Source organism: Marmota flaviventris, chromosome 14 (assembly GCF_047511675.1).
Source record: "Marmota flaviventris isolate mMarFla1 chromosome 14, mMarFla1.hap1, whole genome shotgun sequence".
NCBI classification, from domain to species: domain Eukaryota; kingdom Metazoa; phylum Chordata; class Mammalia; order Rodentia; family Sciuridae; genus Marmota; species Marmota flaviventris.
Genome location: NC_092511.1, coordinates 17,646,089 through 17,669,675, shown reverse-complemented (window position 1 = coordinate 17,669,675; position 23,587 = coordinate 17,646,089). Strand labels below are relative to the sequence as shown.

The 23,587-nt window shown below is 52.7% G+C and overlaps 1 protein-coding gene across 1 annotated transcript in view; it reads right to left on the bottom strand.

Annotated features, from left to right (window-relative positions):
* Klhl29 (kelch like family member 29) overlaps window positions 1-23,587 on the bottom strand; it is a 280,907-nt gene that overhangs the window by 51,692 nt on the left and 205,628 nt on the right. Inside the window, exons 4-5 of the mRNA XM_027937849.2 lie at window positions 9,780-9,921; window positions 6,245-6,754 (exon numbers count right to left, since the gene is read on the bottom strand). Of these exons, the coding sequence (XP_027793650.1) occupies window positions 6,245-6,754; window positions 9,780-9,921 (652 nt within the window). The remainder of the gene's footprint in view (window positions 1-6,244; window positions 6,755-9,779; window positions 9,922-23,587) is intronic.

Genomic DNA, 23,587 nt, shown 5'->3' with positions numbered 1-23,587 from the left:
AGAAAACTAGACAGGGGGGCCAGAGCAGGATCTGTAACCTCAAGGATGCTCAGCAGCGGTTCGAGGCTGCGAGCTGTGTGCGCCTGCAGCACTGTGAGAAGAGGCCCAGGCGCCTCGCTCGGCCTGGGCGCCACCGAGTAGGGTGGCTGGGGTTGCCTCCTGCTCCTAGGATGACCTGTCTCTGGGTGGTCTGGCTGCCTGCACCGCATCTTGCTGCTTTCCTGGTTCGCTCACAGTTAAATGATCTGTTAACCTAACCGTTAAGCCCTGGACAACTCTCCAATTAATGAGGAACAAAACCCTGAGGACAGAGCGATGGAAGCGGGGAGGGCTCCTGAGCAGGGCTGGGCAGGTGAGGAGGAGACACTCCGTGGGCATTTGCAGTGCCCAGGCTCGGACATGCCTACCCCTGGGAGGGTGCGCCGGCTGGTGTGGGGCTGGGAGGGAGAGTTAGGGCGATGGTGGGCTGGGCTCCCGGGGAGATCCTGAGCCCTGTGCTCTCTGGTCCATCTTTATTCCCTAGCATTCTTTAGGATTTACAGTAGCCGTAGCAATAATGACAGGTAACATTATAGTGAGCCTACTGTGTGCCAGGCACTGTGTTAAGACGACGTAAATTATCTATTACTCACAGCAGGTCCGTGGAATGGCCCTATGTTATAGAAGTGGAAACTGAGAGACACCAAATTTCTGGCACGAGTTTGTTGGGTTGGTGGGCAGCGGAACTTGAGTTCTATCCAAGGAGACAGTTGCCGACTCTGGGCTCCTGACCACCTTCTATGCTGCCAGCTACATGCTCCTGACTAGCTCACCCTGCCTTGGTAGGTTGGTCTGTAGAAATCAGAGAATTCCAATCACCTTATGCGTTGATGCTGCCATGGAGGAAGACCCACCTGTTGTGTGTCCTTGTGCTCTAATATCAAGTTGAAGCTCACAGGGTGGATGTACAGCTCGGGCAGCAGGCTGGTTCCTTTCAGTTGTTATGGTGATAGTGGAGGACATTATAATTGGAGAGGGGGATTTTCTTCTGTTCAGAGTGGACCCCTGGGAACTAGGTTCTTTAAATATCATAAGGTACTCTCCTAAGACTCTGGAAGGCAAATTGGTCTATGATTTGTCACATTAACCTGGGCCCCTAAAAGACCACGGGCACTGAAGGATGACCCTCATACTGGTGGTAGAACTAACAGTGAACAACTTTATAGTGATCATCTTACTCTAAGAACTATTCTAAGAGGTTTATACAAAATAACTCGATCCTCATGACGGTAAAAATCAGATTCTAATCATTATCTCCCTTTTATAGGTGAGGAAACAGAGGCAGAATTCCAGATCCGATGTGCTCTGGTGGACTTCTGTTCCTAGGGAGGTGGATGGGCACGGGGACTGCACTTGGCAAACCTGAATGCCTGGGCCTCTGGGGTGCCGCACCACCAATTCCTAGCCCAGTGCTTTGCAGCCTCACCCAACACACCCTCCCTGTGCACCTAGCCTGGCGCTGGGTTGGCTGTTGGGGTGAAGTGGGAATTGTATGAAGTCCTTGCCTGAACCATCCGGGGCTTCACAGTATAATCAGGGAGGTCAGAGCAATGGGCAAGTCGTCTGAGGGGTGCCACTATTCAAGGCACAGAACATGGGTAAAGATGGAGAGAACCCATGGCTTGGTGCTGCTACTGGGCAGCCTGTGCATAGAACAGCAGACGATGAGGTGGGAGGCAGGTGGGAGCTGGGTGCCGCAGCTCCACTGCAAGGGTGGGCACTGGGGAACAAAGCGGTGGGGACTGATGGAGACGTTCTATGGGGACATGGTAGGACCAAGCCTGCATTTATAAAAGACCACTCTGGCTGCACCTTGGAGCCTGGGCTGAAGGGATACACCGTGGACCAGTTAAAGGCTGTTCAGTGACTTTGATTCTGAATCCTGGATAGATTCATGATGGCACCTCTAGGACACAGGCACAGAAAGACAGGTCTGTGGGAGGGCGATTTCAGTGTGGCCTCACATGTGGGGGCAAACAGCTTGATGGTGCAGTCAGCTTCTTCCCAAAGCTGTGTGCTCTGGACAGGTCAGAGGATGGGCAAGGAGAGACGAGGTCTGTGTTGGCCTCCATGCCTGGGAAGAGCAGTCCAGAATTCACCTGCCGGAGAGGTGACACACCTCTCTCCTGTTCAGTGGCTTCGTCGGGGCTGCCAGCCTGGGAACGCTGCACTGGGGAGGGCCCTGCCTTCCCCACTCCACATCAGCTGCCCTCTTTGCTGACCTTCCAGACCCGGGGCCAGTGTCAGCAGCAGCGGTGGCAGCTATTTTTTGGCATGAGCAAGCTCAGTGCTTTGCATGGCCGGGTCCACAATTTTGTTTAATCCTCCAGAGGCCCGAGGAGGGTGGTTTGTCACCCCCATTTTAAAGATGAGGAAAGGGAAGCTCATAGAGGTCAGGACTTCCCCATTCATCCAACTATTCCTTATGCCTCAAAAGTATTTTTTTTTTTTAAACAAGGTCCTGTCTTGGCCACTTGTGGAATCAGGGGCAGCGCCATGCAAGCAGGACTGGGGATGGACAAAGCTCTGTGGGGCGGAGGTCCAGGGACAGGAATAGGAAAGCAGAAACTGCAACCACAAGAAGGACTTACGGCTCCCCAGCCCCTGGGCAGGGAGGCGAAGTCCTGAAAATGGATCTTCATGGCCCTTAACCCAGGCCTGCAAAATCTTTAGTCAGAAGAGACATGTCTCCCACTTGGGTCAACTTGGACTCAGTTTTTTGGTGCCGAAGCAAATGAGAACAGGTGCAGCCCAGCCCCTCTCCCCAGACATGCAGGTAAAGCACACCAGCCTTTCTGCCCTCACCTCTGGGCCCAGGGTCTGGGCTTTCAGAGGTCTCCAGCTCCCTCTAAGCCACCAACAATCCTTCATGGAAGAAGGTAAGGGTCAGAAATCACCACACGCCTGGCTTCCACCCTTGCTGTGAGTTCCCAGGGACTCTTTTGGGTTCGCGGGTCCCCAGGAGCAGTGACATCAGATCTCAGGTTCCACTGGGAGGCCTGAGTGTGTCCCCATCTCTCCCCAAGGATTAGCTCTGGGGTCTGAATCCAACTAGACCGACGTCTCAGGTATTTCATAATAGATTCAAACCAAACTAATTCTGTTTTCCTCCCTTATCACTTTGCACACATGAAATCTATTTTTAATTAGCTTTCAATATATCATCTAAAAAAAAGTCCCACAGCTTGCTCCCACCCCCAAATTGTTCTTAGAGAAAGATTTATCTTGTAAGTTTCTTAAGAAAATCTATATGTGCTCAATGCATTTAAATAACACTCATTAAAGTGAACGGCGCGCAAGCCAACTTCTCCAGTCACAGATGAGAGACAATCGCCTGACCTATTGCAAATCAAAAAGCATTTGCACACCACCTTTATTTTTCAATTGGTTAAGTTTTAAATTAAAGTCCCAACGCCCTTTTTGGGAAAGCAGACTAATAGAGCCCTGACTGAAATTTTCGCTCAGTCGATTGAAAGATAATTACAAGAAACAAAATGTGAAATTTTAAATCAAGGCACTAATGAAGTCTAAAAATACCAGTGGCCCATCCCTCTGGCTGGCAGGACCTGTTCTTCATGGAGGGGGATCTCTCCATAATTACTCAACCCCGTGAGAGGCCAGGTTGTCACGTCAAACAATGGTAGGCAGAAATCGCAGGGCTGTAATGAGCTAGATCGAGAGGCGTTCTACGGTGGATCTTATTATAATGCTGGGCAAGGTTTCAAATGAAGAACCGGAGAAAGGGAGAATTCTTTTTTTTTTTTTTTAAAGTGGAATTCTAACTTGTGTTGATGCCATCACGCAGCGCCTCCTGTTCCCGCCTGGAGCCAGCTGTCTGTCATTTAGGAGTGTGAAATCAATTGGGTTTCAGAGATGTAAAAATCCCTAGGGGCAAAATTAAAAGTGACCCAAATCCAAACCCACGTGGTCCTGTCAGGATTCTGACTCTCCCATGGCAAGTTTCAAAGATTTGGTTTCAAAATTTGGGCTTCTTATTTTAAAAAATATGGAGTTGTTTGACATTAGATCTGACAGACAAATTATAGCTTCAGCAATAAAGGCTTTTAAGATTAGAAATGAAAGGAGAAATTACTTAAAAAAAAAAAAAAGCCCACTGAGGCTCGAGTTTTGAGGTTGTCCAGTGCGCGGGCTTCCTGGTCCTTCCTCCTGCAGAGTGAGGGGATCTGTCGGCCCTGGAGGGCTAAACAGCCCGCTTATTGGCAACCTATGAAAATCAGTGCCATGGATGGGTCACTCATTCTCACTGGCCGGAGCTGGAGGATTGTGACCAGAAGGTGGGGCCATGGCCACTTTCTGGGCCCCCTTCCTTCCCACCCTCACTCACACTCACTCTGCCCCTCTTTCTTCTTCTCTGCTGTTTGTAAGGCTTGGGACCGCAGGGGACAGGCCACACTCTCAGGCCCTGCACAGTTGCCACTGAGCACCTTTGCAAGGGTTTGCTGACCCAGTGAGCCCCAGCACCAGCAGCCCAGCCCAGCCCTGTCCCCACCGCTGGTGTCTTCCCCATCTCACATGGCCAGATGGGTTCGTTCAGATAAACCTGTGCCCAGCAGCTTTGGTGAGGCGGATGGCAGCTCAGGGCTGAGCCCCAATGGGGGACTCTATTGCCATCTGGGCCAGTTACCAATTACATAGAACAACTCCATTCCTAAGTGCGTGCCTGGAACATAGCGAGCCAGCAAGATCCTTTGCCAACCTTGGGAGGCCTCCCATGCAGTGTGGGGAGAGCCACCCGGTGACTTGGGCACAGCCTTGGGGACAGCCAGGACTCCCATGACTCAGTGTGTCAGACTTGGTGGCTTAGGAACTGAGAGCTGCTTTTATTGCGGGGAGAGGGGATTCTTTTTAAAGGGAGAGGGATTTTAACCAAAACAATTCAAACAAAAAATTGATTTAGATCTTAAACAAAGCAAGTTTACCAGAATTTAGATGTAATTTTCCATAATTTTGTCATTTAAAACTAGTGCTGGTTTCCGAAACAAAGGCAGTCAAGGTTCAATCAGCTTGGGAGTGAAACCCAACAGAGATCTAGACGTGGCTTTGTGGTGGGGACACCTGACAATACCTGAAAACGGCTCTTCTCTGGGAGAGCGGGTGAAGGACAGTGGCTAACTGGATCGGTTGCTCTGCTGAGAGGCAGGGCCCCCGAGATGTGCTCTCTAATAGGAGGCAGACAGAGATGCTGTGTCCAGACAGGGACAGGACCACGTCCAGGACCACGTGGCCTTTTCTCAGGCAGCATGGTTGCCCCAGTTGGCCAGGCGGCCCACTGTGCACTCTCCTGCCTCCTCCTGCCCCCAGAGTGTGTGTACCTGGCTGAGGGCTGACAGCTTCCCCTCTGCCTTGAGCAACAGCGAGGACCTGGCCTCTCTGGGGTACAAATCCAGGGCCGATGAACCCTGAAAGCATCCCTCTGGCCCCTGGTCCTCCCGTCCTCCCACACATTCAGCCTGGATGGAACCCTCCACAGGCAGCAAGAGCGAGGCCTACTTCTGATGCCGGGTGCTCTGACCCTGCGGCTGGGGCTTGCACTGAGGACCGGGATGCCGGTGTGCTCCCTTCCCAAGGATCTACCTCCGAGCTCCCTAGGGGGAAACTCCCCTGGGCTTGTGGGAAGAGGGTTCACTGAAGGCCAACAGGAGCTGCTCTTTCCCAGGGTCTCACAGAGCCACCCACAGGTCCTTGAACCCCCAAATTCAAGTGGCTTGGGTGGTCTGGGGTGGGGCCTGGCCTGTCTAAATGTCTTGGGTGCTGTCATCCGGGGACTGTGTGGAGGGAGCGTGCCCTGGAGGGTCACAGAGAGTCTGTGTTCTGAATGTCTGTTCCATGGGCCTCAAGAGGAGCCATGATTCCTGCTCATGATTCCTGCATCTTGGCCTGGCCCTGGGGTCAGAGGGGAGAGTGGCCCAGGGCTCTGGACTCTGCAGGCTCTCCCTTCCTTCCTCCTCCTGTTTTCCTCATTTGCCCATGCAGTGCCCCCCTTCCTTCCTGCCCTCCACACTTGCCCTTCATCTGGCCTCCTCTGTCTGAGGCCTGGCCCTCCTGGGCAGGAGGAGGCCCCACTGCAGCCTCCAGCTTGGGGGAGGCCAGTGAAGAAGCTGCCACAACGCTCCTGTCCTGGGGTGACCAGGCAGGGAGCTCCAGACACAGGCACACAGGGAGGTATGTGGGCGGCAGGACTTACCTTTGGGGTGCCCCGGGTCGGTGAACTCATATTTCCCCACGCCAATGGTCCGCAGCATCTGCAGCCCGTGGGCCGAGTCGGTTGTGGGGGGCCCGTTGGTGGCAGGGGCACTGTTGGGGAGAGTAGCGGACGGCTGGGCCGGCGGCGGAGGCAGCAGCGGCCCTGCCATATGGCCGTTGCCCACAGCGGAGGGTCCTGGACGGGCCACCTGCCCCACACCAGGCAGTGTAGGCACTGCCAGGGGCTGAGGGCTGGCATAGAGGGCCTGGGCAGGCATGTTCACCACCACGCTGCTCAGCGGCTGGGAGGGTGGCTGTGGGAGCGAGTAGTGGCCCGCCATCAGCGGGAGCTGGGGCCCCACGTGGGGAGGCAGTGAGGGGGTCACCCCGATGACGGGGGCCTGGACGTTCACAGCTGGGCTGAAGGTGGGAGGCTGGGCCACTCCATAGGAGTGTGCGATCAGGGCAGGCTGGCTCCCGGCGGCCACCGTGGTCACCCATGGCCCCGTGCCTGCAAGGGAGATAAAAGAAATGTTATCTGCTGGTGACACATTCACTCAACAAACACCGACTGCCTCAGGCCCTGAGCTGGGGGCTGGGGCCACAGCAGTGGATGAGATACCTGGGTCCAGAAACTCACAAGCTAAGAATCTGTGATTACGGTCCAGGCCCTGTGCCTTCAGGGGGGTCATGGTTTGGATAGGAGGTGCTCCCCAAAAGCTCATGTATGAGACAATGCAAGAAGGTTCAGAGGTGAGATGATTAGACAGCTTTAACATCATCAGTGGATTAATCCACTGATAGGGATTAACTGGGTGGTAACCGTAGGCAGGTAGGGTGTGGCTGGAGGAGGTGGGTCACTGGGCATGTGCCTTTGGGATTTATATTTTGCCCCTGGTGAAGAGATCTCTCTGCTTCCTGGTTCATGTCCTGAGCTGCTTGCCTTGGCCACATCCTTCCATCATGATGTTCTGCCTCATCTTGGGCCCAGAGCCACGGACTCAACTGACCATGGACTGACCCTTGGAAACTGTGAGCCAAAGTAAATTTTTCTTCCTCTGTGTTGTTCTGGTCAAGTCTTTTGGTCACAGCAACAAAAGCGCTAACTAAAACGGGGATATGCACTAATGGCTGTGGGGCTCAGAGAAGGAAGAAGATCTGCTTGGGAGAGGTGAACAGCAAGCGACTGAGCAGAGAGGAAGAAAGCAGAGGCCTTCAAAGAGACCCGAGTTCCAATCTCGGCTCTACCACTGACCAGCCAACCCGCCCAGCAGGTTGCTTTTGTTCTCTGAGCTTCGTCCTTCTCAGTTAAATCAAACTGGCAACGCCTACCTTCTAGAGCTACGGGAAGGTCTGAATGAGGAAAATGTATTAAAAGAATAAAGCCAGCTGAGTGTCTGGCACGTGGTAAACGTTCTATAAATGTTGGTGCTTCTTCCCCCATTTCTGGAGAACCCCTGGGGGAGGGAGGTGGGGAGAAAGCTACATGGTGGGGACAGTGTGTGCTGGGCCTTGAGGGGAGGACACCAGAGCTTGGAGCAGGGCAAGGGGCTCTCAGGAGGGTCCCTGGGTGGGGTATGTGGAAAGGCTGCTAGGCACAGCCGGCCCCTGGGGAAACAAGAGGAGCCCACTCTGTCTCTTCGGGAAATTCTGGCTGAACACAAGGGTCCAGACACACCTTTTGAGATGTGATACAAAAGGAAGGTCAGCTGTGCCCAGCTCGGGCAGAGCAGGGCTGATATGAGGTGACCCTGGGGCTTGCAAGTGAAGCTGTTGGACACAGGGACAGGGAAGGCCAGTCTGGTTGCCTCTGACGGAATGAGAGCAGGTCTGGGTCTCGGTCGCCCAGTCGCTCTCTTGGTTTCCCTGATTCCTCTGGCATGGCAGTGCAGACTGAGGCAGGAGAGGAGGGGTCCTGGAGGGTCGAAAGCAGGACTGGGAACTCCATCCTAGAAACAGGACGGCAAGGCCGGGCAGGCGCCCAGATGGTGGGGAGACTCTCAAACACCAGAGGGTGCTGTCAGTGTGATGGTGCATGGTGAGGCTGGGGGACTCAGAGCAGGGGCTAGTCCTGGCTCCGCCCTTTCCCAGCTAGGTGACCTGGGGACAAGCCATTCCTGAGTCACTTTGCTCATTGGCAGCAGGCACGATAATACAACATCCTAGGATTGCTGCAAGCATTGAGACGGCACACAGAGCCAGGCACATCATAAATATGCAGGAAATATTTATGATTTTGATAATGAGAGAGGTTGGGGAAAACTGGAAGCCAAAAAACATTGGCGAAGTCGTGCTGGCAAGATTCTAAAGAATGGATCGCTAAGGGGGACTGTCCCCAAGCTGAAGCAGAGGAGGTGGCATCACAGTGAGTCAGCCTGGGTGTCTCAAGGCCCAGGCATGTCAGCCGAAGCTCACTTCTGCCTGGAAAAGTGCCTTAGAACTTCAGAGCCCAGCTGGTGAGGCCCAGGCAGCTCTGTGGTGAAGACAGAGAGGGAGTCCCTGCAGGATTCATTGATGAAGGGTGAATGCTCCTCCCTTTAGGTCTCTGGTCCCATGCAGCGAGTCCTGATCAGCACTTTTTATGACTTAAATGATGGCTTGAAATCCACCATGACTGGGTCTACAGAGGATACAATATCATGAGGACTGGGAACAGGGCAGCCAGGAAAGCAGGGGTCCTACAGACCCAAGGAGCTGCATGGGGAGAGATTGACAGGGCCTGCCCTTGGGTCCCCAAACCCAGCTGCCTAAGCTGATTGTGAGGAGGTGAACAGCAGTGGCCTCAGGACAGTCTTGGGGTTTTGCTGCTGACACGGCATGTGATGTGGCTGTGGGTTGAGCAGATGCAATCCAAGGCTGCAATGACTAGAGTGGAGGGGACACGGAAGGAAGGAGGTGCCCCTGTGGGCGGTCCTCATTGTGTTCTTTGTGTTCAAGGAGGATGCAGAGAGGAGCAATTGCCCAGAGGTAAAGGGACTGGAATCCATGGGCTCTGGGGCATGGCTGGAGGGTTTGGTGTGTTTACTCTGCAGAAGACTTGGAGTGGGGATGAAAGGGGTCTTCAGAGATCTGTGGGGCTGTTGCACAGAGGGATGATGTTCTGTGACTCCTGACGGGGAGCTGTGGGGCAGTGGGAGGTGAAATGGAGGGCATCTGTTCTGGTCACAGCTGTCCAAAGGAGGACTGGGATGCAGTAGGAGGTGGGGAGCTCCCAGTCCCTGGGGGCAGAGCAATCCCAGTTCTCACTTACCATGGACATGCCAAGACCTCCCTGGAAGGTGCCGCGTGAGGAATCAGAGTACTAAGGTTTGGGAATGACTAATCAAAATAACTGGAGCTGATCAAAGTCACCTCTGTAGTGTTTCTCACACCCTTGCTCTCCCACATACTTTCTTGAGTAGCAGAGAAAGGAGCAGAAGAACACCAAGAGCAGAGAGAACGCCACCAGGGACCCCACCCCCTGAGCTTGCAGGACCCACTGGGGAGAGGCGGGCACCCAGCAGGCAGGTGTCCCTGCTTGCTGACAACGTACACACCTGGATTGTCGCTCTCCCTCATCTGTTTGGAGGGCGGCTCGTCAGTGTCCCAGGGTGTGGACTGATTGATGGGTGTCTGCCCCCACCGGATGCTGGTCGCGAGTCCCTGGGACTGATTGTCCGCTTTGGAGATGCCAGGAGCCTGCGGAAACAGATTAGGAGGGTGAGCACAGTCTGGCTTGGGTTGCTGGCCTGGGACCTGTTCTCCTGAACATACCCCCGCTGTCGACTGAACTTGGGGCCAGAGGCAGAGCCCTGGTCCTGCTTTCCAGCCCCACAGGGAATTGCAGTTATCTTGGTAGAATTGCAGCAGCTGAGGCTACTACTCCAGAAGCCCCAGGCCAGGGCCTCCGCAGCCCCACAGCAGCCACCTGCTCCTCCTGCGCCACCACAGCTGAGCGTGTTCTGGGCCATGGAAACCCCAGGCCTCGGTCATCGAGAAACCACCACAACACAACTGTTATTGACTTACCAGGGCCTGTGCTGAGCACCTACTGTGTACCCAGCCCAGCCCTAGAGCCAGCAAGTGCTCACCTTTTGACAGGTGTCCACTTACTCAGAATTCATAATGCGATGGCCAACTGCTCACCCTGCAAAGTGCCACCATCAGGTGGAAAGTGAGGGTCACTATACATTCCCTTCCTGCCCCGACACCAGCCACTGAGGTGCAAATCCCACCCAGGAGGATGAGGAGGGTGGGAGCTGAGGCCTGTTGGGGCACAGTTGAGACCCTCCCCAGACAGTGGGACCCCTGGCTTCTCTATTATGGAAAGCCATAGTTTAAAGTGAAAATGAGCCTTGGAATGGATTCCAAAATTAGGGTAGCACTGGCCTCCCTGAGTGAGAGCCTCACAATGGGATATGACTTAGTCACCAAGAATCTCGTAGTCACTAAGAATCGTTCTTAATGAGGTGACAAAATGTTCATACTGCAATGTTTAATGAGAAAAGCAGGCAACAAAATGACACACACATGACCTTCCTATGTGAATGTCTCCATGTCAAACAACATGTGTAGGAGGGGAATGACCAAAATGTCAGCAGGCTTGTTGTCCTTGAGTAGGGATAATGGGTGACTTCTGTTCTGTCTCTGGACTGTGCTGTATTTACCAAGTTTTCTACTATGGCCATTATTTATAAACCAAAAAAAAAAAAAAAAAAAAATGCTAAAAACATGCTGGAGAGGCCAGGATGGTGTACTTGAATGTGAGGAGCCGTGGGTCTCTGTGGAGGTGGCTTTGGGAAGAACAACTGTGGCTCCCAGGAGGGTAACCAGAGCCCACCCAGGCATGGGGTGGAGCATGAAGGGGGATGATGGGCAGAAGTGGCTGCCAACCAGAGACAGTCCCAGACAGCAAAGAAGCCCCAAGGGACATCTGTAGGTGAGGGCTACAGTTCTTGTGGTGGCTTCTGATGGCACTAGGCCCAGTGATGTATGGTAGGAGGTTCAGCTCCCTTCTGGGCCCCTGACTGAGTGATTCTTGTGTCCCAGGTCAGGGGCTATGAGCCAGGAGGCCGGCCACACTTCTTAGGGCTTTGCTGAATAATGCAGATGGCACACGGTGACTGCATTAGGGCCTGCTGGGAGGAGCAGGAGCCACATCCCGGTAGGACCTGAGGCTGTGCTGAGCTGATTGCATTAAGCTGCACTTTATCTCTGGCCTGCATTTCAGATTCTCCGCTTCTGTGAACAGAGCAAGAAACAAAGGAGAAGAGATTCTCCTGAGGAAAGAACAATTCCTTGGACAAGCGTCCTCATCAGGGGCCTCTGCCCCGTTTCTGTCTGTGGGAGCTGGGGGCCGGGGTGTCAGATGGGACTGGGGATTTAGCCATGCTCTCTAGCAGCGTTAGGGAACAACAGTGTGGCTTTCCCAGCATTCTCCAGATAGCTTCCAATGTGTTCCCTGACAAGAGAAGCCAGCTTACTCCCTCTGCAGCCTGTATTTCCAGGCTCCGAGGTCCTGGGGATTCAGAAGCACAAAGATTGCTTCTCCTGCAATCAGAGGCATGGGAAGGGGAAGAAGCCCCCCCTACCCTGGGGCCCTATTTTGGGTCCAGTTTGAATGCTGAGACCCCAGCCTCCTTTCCCCTTCGCTGACAATACAGAACCCCCGCCTACCAGAAGGGGGTGCTGCAGCCTGTCTTTGCTTAGGCCTCCCAGGCAAGAGGCAGCTCAGGTTTTTAGAATCCTCCCTCGGCCACCATTTCTGCCCTGCCAGGTTCGCATGGCAACTTGGGGTGGGAGTGGGGGGTGCTGGAAACTCACCCAGGAATGGCCATTGCTACCTGGAGAGGAGGCTGGGGTCTTCTCGAGTTTGGGTCACCAGGTTTTGCCCTCTTAAATTTCACGCTCCCATGTTTGCCTTAAAATCAGGGGAGTTTCTGAACTGGAAAAATTGAGCACTTTTCCGTCGACACACATCACTCAAGCCTGTGGTTCCAAAATACTCCTGCCAGTTTGCTCACTTGCTCATTTTGTGTCTTGGTCTGTTCTTTCGGCACTGGACTCTGGTTCTGTGTCACGCACTGGCCAGGGCAGTGGGGACCTAGGTGACTGAGACTCAGCTCTGCCCTCAAGCGGCTGCACCAGTGGAGCAGAGAACTACGGTGCACAAATGGTAGGAACATGTGACACCTTGGACAGAGGCCAGGAACTCTTGGGGGCAGAGGTGGGCCTAGAGTGGCTGGGAGGAGATCGCAGGGGTTTCAAGGGGCCTGCATGGCCGTGTCTTTCATGAATACTATGAGCGGTTTCTTTCTTTAAATGTATATGTGTGTATATATGTATATTTATTTTTTCTCTCTTTTTAAAATTTGTTATAATCTATCCATACGTGCATACAATAAAACAGTAGAATTTGATCAATTTCATTCCCCAGTACCTCCCCTTTTCCTCCCCTCCCTCCCCCTGATCCCCTTCTATTCTCATATATATATATATATATATATATATATATATATATATATATATATATATATAATTTGTTCTAATTAGTTATAGGTGGCGGTAGAATGAATTTTGGCACATTATACACAAATGGAGCACAACTTCTCATTCCTCTGGCTGTGCATGGTGCAGAGTCACACCCGTAGTGTATCATATCATACATGTTTATAGGGTGATAATCTCTGTCTCATTCTGCCATCCTTCCCATCCCCACAGCCCCTCTTCTCCCCTGACTCCCCTCTGAACAATCCAGAGTTCCTTCATTCTACAAGCGATTTCTTATGTACAAGAAAGCAGTTCTGCAGTGAGAAGAAAAACAGTCTTTTTTCTTTTAGGAAAGATAAATAAGACTACTCACATTCCACACTGCGCTAGCAACATCTGAAACTGCAAGCAACTTGCAGTTTGGGGATTTAATTTTATTAAAATAATGAAATGAACATTCCTTCCACTTCTTCCAGAAAAGGCCTGGGCACAGGGGTATGTCCTATGAGGAGCCTGGCTTCCGGGTGGGCAATACATGGACTGGTGCATGTTGTCCAAGGCAGGGCCCCTCTTCCTGCCAAGGGCTCCAGGCCCAAAGTAAACCCAACCAGACCTCAGATTCTGGAGGTTTCTGGGATGAAGAATGGGTCCGTGGCTCCAGCTCTGAACTCAAGTCCTGTTACCTGTTCTCTCCAATGGTTCAGAATCCCGACAAGTGATCCAGGCTCCACCCCAGCCCGAGTGCCAGACCTCCCCAAAGGAGGGCTCCCCCACACAAAAGCCACAAAACTCAACCAGGACAAGGTAGCCCTGGGCAGGGGGAAGAAGGTAGGGCTGAGCAGGCCTCACCTCGCTTCCTGGGAAGCCACTCAGACCCTGTACCTTTCCCTCGCATCCCTGGCATGGCTTCTGCTCCTGTGACTTGGTGGCGCTTGGCAGAGCAGAGGCAGACCCTCCCCCTGCCCAGTCCCACAGAGTGGCCCTATCTGCCCATCATCAGGCCTGAATAGTTCTCTCGGCTTCTCTTTAATGAGATGCTAATGGGATGCATCATTAACGCAGCAGCTTTTTAAACCCAAGCTCTTGTAAATTTTCAAAGGTCACATTTTTACGGTGGCTGACAGCATCCTGCTTCTTTCAGCGACTGATGAACACTAAAGACCCAGGTCCTTTACGGCTGAAGCTCCCTGTGAGGCGGTGGCACAGGCTGAAGGTGTCTGCTGGTCTTGGGGGCAGGGGACCACCCACCTGCAGCAGTCTCACAGGACATACGGGTGGCATTTTACTAGTTTGAGGGAACCAGTTACACATGGACCACATGCAAAGATGCTGGCAGAGGGGGTTGTGGGGGCTGACCTCTGGCCGGGGAGGCACGTGCTCCCACTCTGCACCCACAAGTGTGCAACAGCCCACAGGGCTCTTGCTAATTTGTCGACCCAGAGGGAGCACTTTTCCCTAGTTTGCACACAGTGCTATACAGGATAGTGGCATCGAGGTGATCAGGGAGGTTGGAAAGATGACAGGGATGTAGACTCCTGGGGCCCCTCCAGGCCTTGCTGATTCACCCTCCACTCCATGTGCCCATGATCATCGCAGTGCTCAGCACTGCTGCTTGGTGAATGCTCCTCACTTTGGGAGGAGGGAAGTGCGCAGGTCACGGAGCAGAGACATAACATAGTATGACTCCCTTCCTTAGGGACGTGAAGTTTCCAGACTGTGGGGCCTATGTGCTGGGACCCCTAACACTACTTCCGGGGATGTTTCTGGAAGCTGCTTGGAGGCCTAGCTGACCAAATCCACTGACTGATGCCCATAACCTATGGTCCCCTCCTGTGCGCCTGGTATGGGAAAGGTGTGAGATGCTGAAAGGCAGAGGAGGGGGAGGGGACAAAGCACAGCATCTTCTACTGTTTTCCCAAGAAATCAGAGAAGTGTGAATTAACAGAGCCTGGAGATCAGAGAGAAGCCTCCAGAAGAGATGGGCTGGTGTTGGGCCATGAAAGCTAAGCAAGATTCAGAAAGGCAGACAGCCTGGGGCTGAGGTCAGCACCAAAGGGTCCTGTAGTCACTTGTATATTTCCAGCCTACACACATCTGACAGGGTCCAGCTCCGGGCTCCACTTCTGGGGTCACATGGGTGGACAATGGTGCCTGTGCTCATGATCCTCTACCAGCCATCAACCTGCCTTCCAGACTGGACCTGCAGGCTTTGAGGCCCTGACACTGTGTGAGTGTCAGAGTAGGCAGAGGCTGCCCCTGCTGAGTGCCACTGAGCATGACAGTCACCCTGCTAGCTTCATCCCTCACAGCTGTGAGCCCCCTCCCCATCAGGGCTCCCAGAGTCCTCTCTGCCCTTGCCTCAGTTTATTTCCATTCTTATTCTGGGCCAGAAGCACTGTCAGACACTTGGGATCAGTGATAGTCATAAAGTCCTGCCCTGGAGGGATTCACAGCAAGCACAATCAGACTCCTACACCAGGATGCACGAGGACCACACTGAAAGAGATGGCAGGAAACAGACCCACATGCTGTCTCACTCCCACCTGGATAATAGAGGGACTGGGACCACAGACAAGAATAGGTACAATAAAATCATGATGAAATGCAAAGGAAGACGAGACCAGGGAAAACGAAGAGTTACAGCTACGCAGAAGAAAATTGCAGACATGCAGGCCAAGGGGCTCTTAGCCGTTAGTATAGTACTGAGCTTCCGAGCAATCAAATAAAAATGTGGGTATTCAGGCCTGTGACTATCTTGACAGGCAGATGTGCCACTATGTCTCTCACACACACACACACACACACACACACACACACACATTTTTGGTGTGTGCTGGGAATTGAACCTGGGGTATTTGTACTTGTTAGGCAAGTACTCTACCCCTGAGCCACATCCCCAGCCTTCTGGCCTGTCCTTTTAAGAGCTTCTGCATTGGTCTCTTGGACCCTGGAGACCAGACTAATTATTAGTGATCACTACCAAGTGACTGTCATCAACACCACCAGCACCACAAGTCCTCTGAGCTTCCATGCACAAATTTGTGAGATATTTGAAAATATTATTGTTTAAAGTCACAGAGAAGGAAAAAAAAAAAAAGAAAAAAAGCCGGCGAGGGGGACAGTAGCATATGCAGTCTATTGTGTATGTTGTAAAATAGCAAAAGATCAAGAAGTCATTGGTGTGTGGCTCTAGGCAGACACTCTGCCGTTCTGTCTGCGTCCCTCTGTGTTCTGTGAGAGTAGCGTAAGTACTGGAGGGACTGTAATTGCGTAAATGCTAGTAAGCACATCCTCCAGAGGGGGTGGTGGGAGTGAAGTGGCCTTGGAGGAAAGGCCGGGAAGCTGAGGCTGCAGCAGAGACAGCACCAGCGGGGAACCGGAGCTCACTGCACCCTGACCTCGCTCCACAGCCTCATTTTAGTCTCAAGACTCCCGGCAATATTCACTCAGCTTGGGCAATCCTAGCTTTGGCCGGCCCACCCGACACTCCTGCTCCGGATCTCTGGATTCAGCAGCCTCCTAGGGATAAGGGACGCTGATCTGGCCTGGGCCCTGCTGCGAATCTTTGCCTCATTTTCTGATTGCCCGGCACATTTTAAACACCCTCCATCAGAAAACTTGCTCTGTAGCTTTCCTTGCAGCTGAGGCACAGGCATGTGACCTGCCACTCAAACACACTTGGGTGAGAGAGCAGCCTGGAAGTCAAGCAATCTCTGAATCTATGCCCTGCAGAGGTTGGTGGCAGAGGCCCACAGAATCAGGAGCACGTGGATGGGGAGGCTCTGCTGTCCTCAGCCCAGCATGAATGGCGAGTGCTGTCATTTACTTTTTCTTCTTACTCTGGAGGGTGACCATTCCCACAGCTCTTCTGAGAAACCAAGAACAGGTGCTTGTACCTGGCAGAAGGGAATAGGGCTCAGGCTCCTCTACCTACCAGGCCTTGGGCTGCCCCCGGGAATCACATCACAGCGGTTGCCAGTGCCAGCCCTGCATAGTGGGCAGGCCCTCCCCTGCAAAGGGTGGACATTTCCCTTTATTTTAGCGTCTCTTCCCCTGCAAAGAACTTAGGGTCCTCCTGGTACCCAGGTCCACCTGTGGGGAATGGTGGAGGCCAGATTTTGGTAGATGCAGTCATATTCAGGTGGAGTGTGGGGCCTTCCAGGGGTGCTCACACACAAAAGTGAACCCTGGAAAGGCAATTCTTATCTTATTATTTTTTTTATATTTTATTTTTAGTTGTAGTTGGACACAATATCTTTATTTATTTATTTTTATGTGGTGCTGAGAATTGAGCCCAGGGCCTCATATGTGCTAGGCGAGCGCTCTACTGCTGAGCCACAACCCCACCCCAAGGCAATTCTTATATTAAAGGAATGGCATTCCCATGGTGGAACTCTGGCCTGGGAGATCTTTTGGCGTCTGGGACATTTTGATGGGGCCATGGGTTTATACCTGACTGCTGGACTTTCTGGAGGTGGCAGCTGGTCACTGAGTGCACTGATTTCAGGAGCACGCAGGTAGAGCATCCGGCCACCACCACCACCGCAGGCACATCCAATGCGAGTGCACAAAAGTGCATCTGGGGGACGTGTCAGGAATGCAGGTGTCTGGACCCTACTCCTAGAGGTTCCGATTCAGCTGGAACGGGACAGGGGACCTCAAATGTGCTTCTTTAATAAGCCTATAGTGATGCTGAAGCAGGGAGCCCATGGCCTTAATCTGTAGAGCAATGACAGTCTTTAAGCCAAGTTCAAATCTGGGGTCCCTAGAGGTTGTAGCTGCTCATAAGGTCGTGACTGGGGCAGATTTTGGAGTCTTGCTTACGCGGCTCATGGGAGCCAGCGCCTTGGGGAGAAAAGGATTCTTGTTCTGCACCTAGGTTTGGAGGGGTCAGAAGGATGTATTGACAGACTACAATGTTCCAAATCTATGGTCTCCGGTAAGAGCAAATGACCTTTTAGGGTCTCGCCATTCCTGTTTCACGATGGAAACTGAACTGCAAACAAGAAGAGAATTGCAGTTAAACCCCACTAGGTGCAGAGGGAGAATCTCAGGAGCCCCTCCTGTCCTCATTAACCAGGCTGCCCTCTCGGGACCCTGGCCCCAGGCTGGCACCCTTGGCCTCCCCTTCGGAGCCCCTCCATAATGTGCTCCAGAGCCTGGTGAAATTTCTAATAATACTGACCAATGATGTGTTAAATTGAGACACTTCTGGCTCGCACGCCGGAAACGGCATGATGGTTTAAAGGACCAGTGCTTACCTTTCTCTATCAATTTGCTGCTAAATTACTGCTTTCAGAGCAACTTATAGGAAAGTAATTCTTTATTTAAATTTTAATTTCAATCTTGTCATTTTAAATATATATTCAGATTCCAATCATATTAGGGAATATGATGATGTCTCTGGAGGGTAAATGATCCTGCTGGGAGCCTGGGTGGGGGTAAAGGATATAATGGGGCTAAGGGAGGGGCTGGGTAAGGAGGGAAAGACCCTCAGGGACAGCCCTTAGGGAATCTGTAAATACTTTAAGGTGAAACCTCCAACCATTTCCTGTGCCTAGAACACCATGAGGACCCCAGCTATAAGTGGGTGCCAGGATAGATGTAACGGGGCTACCTAGACAGCCATCATCTTAAAGCTCAAATTTATCTACTGTCTGCCACATGTCAGGAGTGGGCATGAATGGATTTCCTTCCACAAGGAATTCTGTGTTCATCCTTTCATTTGACAGATGAGAGTAAGAAGGCCCAGAGAGGTTCAGTGATATTAGGGTCTGCCAGACTTGGGACTCTGACCCATGTCTCTTCGGTCTTAGTTCTCTTTTGTGTTGCTATAATAAAATATCTGGGCCTGGATACATTTAAAAAAAAAAGATGTTGATTTAGCTCGCAGTTCTCTAGTTCAGGAGCATGGTGCCTGCAATCTGCTCAGCTCTTGTGAAGGCCTGATGGTGACGGCATCATAATGGCAGGGGTGTATGTGGAAGATATCACATGGCAAGACAGGAAGCCAGGGACTGGGGAGGGGTCAGCTCACTCTGTGACAGCCTGCTCTCCAGGGAACCAATCTACTCCTTCCTGACCTAATCCCTTGAGATAGCATTACTCCACTCAAGAAGAGGAGTCCCATGACTTGAAAGCCTTCCACTGGGTCCCCCTCTTCAGAGTTCCCGATCTCACTACCCCACACTGGGACTCAGCTTCCAGCATGTGACTTTTGGGGGACAAACCATGTCCAAACCACAGCACTACTAAGACCCTCAGAAATGCCCAAGCTACACCTCCTCAGCCTGCTCCTTCTGTGGCTGACCGTCTCATAAGTGGGCTTAACATCAAGGCAGTGTCCACACCACTCTGTTGGGTCAACACTTAGAACCCTCCCATGGGTGCCCATAGAGACACTGGATACTGCTTCCTTTCCTTTACTGTGTCCAGCCCAACTGGGTACCTGTGCTGACCCGGATGGCACACTGGAGCTGGGAGCTGGCTCTGGTCCTCTATCATCTTGCTCCCTCAGACCCCAAACTCTGAGCCACCACCGATGTGCTCCCCTGATCTGGGCTCTCTCTGATGGGGCCAGTCCCTCAGTCTCAAGCCAGAGATGCACAATCTGACACCCTACCCCCTCTTGGGCTGGTGGCACACTGCAGGGCCCACTCTTTTTATCCTCTCTCTCTTTCTTAAGCATTTGATTCCTCTCTTTCTTTCTCTTATGAGCTTCTTTTGATTTCCCACCATGGGGGCTGAGAAAAGTCTTTGACTCCTTCACCTGCCGTTCCAGAATCTATCAGCCTCTACCCCTTCCTCCGTGGCCACCCCTCCCTGAGACTGGGAGCCTGGGCATTTGCCTCTGCCCACTTCTTCCTTACCCTGCGTTTCAGTGGGCCCACCCTCTTTAGATGACCAAGCTCTGTCTCAGGCCGTCCCCAGGTACCTCTCCCACCCACTCACTCTGAGCTTCCTCCTTCCTCCTGTTTCTGTTTTCTCCAAGCTTTTCCTGGTTCTTCACCCAAATGTCCCGGCTCCTTCCTTGTTCTCCCGGCTGGTTCCTCCTGCCAAACATGGACAGGACTCCGGGCTCCCACTGGGCCCCCTCCCTCTCTCAGGCCTGCGGGGGCCCTATCTTCTTTCATAATTATTTTCCTGATACGAAACACCAGTGCGGTAGCCACTTCTTTGATAGAACCTGGCTTTCTATAGTATTCTGGAAGTATATTTGCTTTTCCCTTGTCCAACATCAAAGTCTATTCCTTGGAGACATTTATGCTCAAAGTTGAGCACAGATGGCCTTCGCTGCAGACGTGCGCCAGCCATGGATGAGGCTCGCTTTTGCGCCGCTCTCTGGCACGTGCCCTGTCCAGGCCCCCGGTCCCTTCCTATAAGCACTCTCCCAGTGGAGGGGCCCCTGTGGACAAAAGAAATGATAAATCCGGCAGAACCTTACAACTCCACGCTTTCAACTTTCCTCTAACAACTTTCAACCGAAAACTTCTTAGTCCTATTTCCAAGTAACTTTTCATCCATTACAAAACCCACAAATTTTTCAAAGGGGCTTTGAAATAAGATCACCTATAAAAAAAAAGCCCATCACAAACGAAAGTCTTTGAAAAGAAAGAGGCCCTTTCCTGGGCTTCAGTTCCCCTCTGATACGTTTTCCTTTCATTCTGTGGAAGGTGCAGGGCAGGCCTGGCCCTCAGGAGCCGCCTGTGATGTGGGAGGGAGTGGCCAGACGGACACACGGGATGAGGGGGAGAGTGCCGGGCAGCTGCTGCGGAGCTGGGCCGGGCCTTTCATCCCCCTTCAATCAGCCCTCACGGTGCCCCTCGCAACCTGCCTGTCCTGCTCAGAGGCCCGCCACCTGCCTGTTCCCGTTCAACTCAGCAATGGTGACACACAGCTAGCTCCTCTCTATCCTGGCTATGGTCTTCATTCTTGTCCCCAAAGTGGGCGTGTAGGTAGGCGCGGCCAGGGCAGCTCCTGTTCCTGCCTTTGATGGGACATTTCCCCAATGCTGGCCCTGCAGGCAGTGACTCTGAGAACACCCCTCGCCCTCCCCAGGGTCAGCTTCCGACTCTCAGTCACACATTAGACAGCACCCGCTTCCGGGATCCTTTGTCATGTTCACATTTGAAATCTGCAGTCAATCTGCTGAGGAAAAGCCCTGTCCCGGGCAGCTGGGCTAATTCCCTGACCGAGCCACCCACTGACGGGGCCTGGCTCTCAGAGGCCTGGACCCAGTATTAATTCTGAACCGGGTTTCTGGGGCCTTCCTGGAGACGGCGCCCAAGCACCTCAGGGAGGCAGCCCTCTGGAATGGCTTGGTGAGGGTGGGAGGGCTGACCTGGCCTCCTGTCCCCCGCAGGGATTCCTCGGTCCCCTGCCGGGTGCCGAGCTGGGATCAACTAAGCCGCCCTGGTGCCTAGGAGGAGGAACTCCAAGCTTGAGTCCACATGACTATCAAACCTCCTGAAGTCCCCCTTTTCTAGTTGTGGGCCTCCACAGAACGTAATTATTATTATTATTTTTATTACAAACAAAGACTCGCTGGGGAGAGGGACCGGTCCTCAGCTCTCAGCCCTCTGTGTGTGACTCGCACAGCACTGGCTCCGCGAGCAGGAAGTCAGCTGAAAGCAACTCCAACGCCCAGCAGCTCAATCCTGACACAGACATCCTCAGCGACCTCATTAGAGGCCTCACAAGAGAGGGGACTGTGGCAGAGTCACACCGAGGGGCAGGCAGGACAAAGAGACAAACAATGCAGCACAAATGTCCTTGTGAGGCAGCTCCTCAGACAGAGCGGCATAGCCGAAGGAGCGAAGGAGCGAGGGAGCGGAGACAGTTTTATTGCAGGGACTTAAAGACTCCCCGAAGCAAGTCAGGGTCCCAGTGTGAGTCTCAGGGCCCAAGTCTAGGTTCCGTTGCAGTGTGGGGCTTGTAACCGGGTGCACTGACCAGCCTTGCCATGGAATATTCCAGAGGCATGCAAGGAAGGGCTCAGTTGACATTTCCTGGCTCCTGGACACTCACTCTGCTTTCTGATTTCCTAGTCTCTCCATAAAGAGAGCAATGTGTGGCCAGGCAGGTGCTGAGGGAGAACGGCTCCCTCTGGCTGGTCCAGCTCAGCTGTGGATCCCTGGGTCAGAGTTGAGGTGGTTAAATGATTTGTTGTTTTTTTTTTTAAGAAATGGCATCATTCAGCACCAGCCTATCTCTTTGGGCTTTGGGAAGTGCGCTAGGCAGAGAGCGTCTATCCACACTTGCAGGAGGCCCAGGGGCAAGAGGGACTATGTAAAAATCTTGAAAGGCAATGGGTAGGGCAGGAGAAGCAGGCCCTGTTGGATAGACAGATGGACTTGGATTCCTTGGGAGTGACACTGAGGAAGAGCAGGAGGGAGTAGGCACACACGTGCCACTGTAGTGTCTAGGTCACTGCAAGGCTCTGGTTCTGCTCTGCAAGAGGAAGCCTCTCTGCTGACTCCTGTGGTGAGACCTGGCTGAACCCTGGAGACCACTGAGAGATGGCACGTGGGCTTCCTCTCTGAGGCTGCTTGCTGTGGATTCCAGGGTCCAGGAGAGGGATCCACTGACATCCCTCCCTTAGCAGGCGTCCATCTCCTCACTTGCAAGGGCAGTGCCGCCTGGCCACCAAAGCTTCATCCTCTCTGTGGGGCTCATCACCTTCAGTTGAATCATCTCTCCATCCATCCACCCACCCACCCACCCACCCACCCCTCACCCCGGGCACATGGAGAAGCTTTCCTGTGCTGGAGATACAGTCAGGAGTACTCTCCGGCCTCAGGGAGTGCACAGGCTATGGAGGAATTCCAATCATAATCTTAATAACTGACATCGATTGAACCTTCAGATGGGCCGGTTTACAACCCCTCAGGGCCTGCGAGTTCTTTGAGGCCAAGGCCTGGGTGTTTATTTCTGCTCCCCCATGTCTTAGTCAGCTTACGCTCCCCTAGCAAAATAACATACCGGGTGGCTTAAGCAACAGAAACATGCTTCTCACACTTCTAGAGGCTGGGGCACCTGAGATCAAGGGTCAGCAGGGCCGGGTCTGGTGAGACCCCTCCTCCTGGCTTGCAGGTGGCTGGTTGCCTTCTGGCCGTGTGTTCACACAGCAAAAAGAGAGACTTCTTAGAGGGGACACTAATGCCATCATGAGAACCCCACCCTTATGATCTAAACCTCACTATCTCCTAAAGACCCCATCTCCAAATACCATCACATTAGGGGATGAGGACTTCAACCTGTGGAGTTTCGGGGTTGCACGCTGTGGGTGTTGCGAAACGCTGCCTGAATTGATCTATCTGCTTGAGGTTTCTCCGGCTCCTTCTTGTCCACCAGACCCTGGGGGTGTGTTTAGTGGAGAGAGACACCCATAGACCTGACTAGCATACTGATCAGCTCTCCCACCAGCCTGAACTCTAATTTGCGGATGGTTTGCTTTTTTTCCCCCCTCACAACATAATCTCCATGATCTCTAGTCTTTCTCGAATGCTGTTGAAAGGCTTGTTGTATTTATCTCCGGAGAATCCGCCGTGCCCCTGTGCAATTTTCCATTGTCATGGTTCATTTTAATTTCCTCTAAGGCTGTTGGCCACTCTCGTGTTCAGAAATAGCTTGTTCCACTTAATAAAAGCGCTTAAATATGCAGACAAGAGAAGTTTCCTTTGCTTGCTCCTAAACATCACAGTAAGTGGAGAGGGTTCCACGCCCTGCCTCGTGCTGTGAGGCTGAGCCCAGATCATGTGGCTTCTCAGGAAGACGTTCCGAGTAGATGTTCAAGGGCATGAACAGAATCCAAGAAGTTTTGGTGAAAACCCAGGCAACCTGGATGCCCCTACAGCTCGTAACCTCGTGACAACCA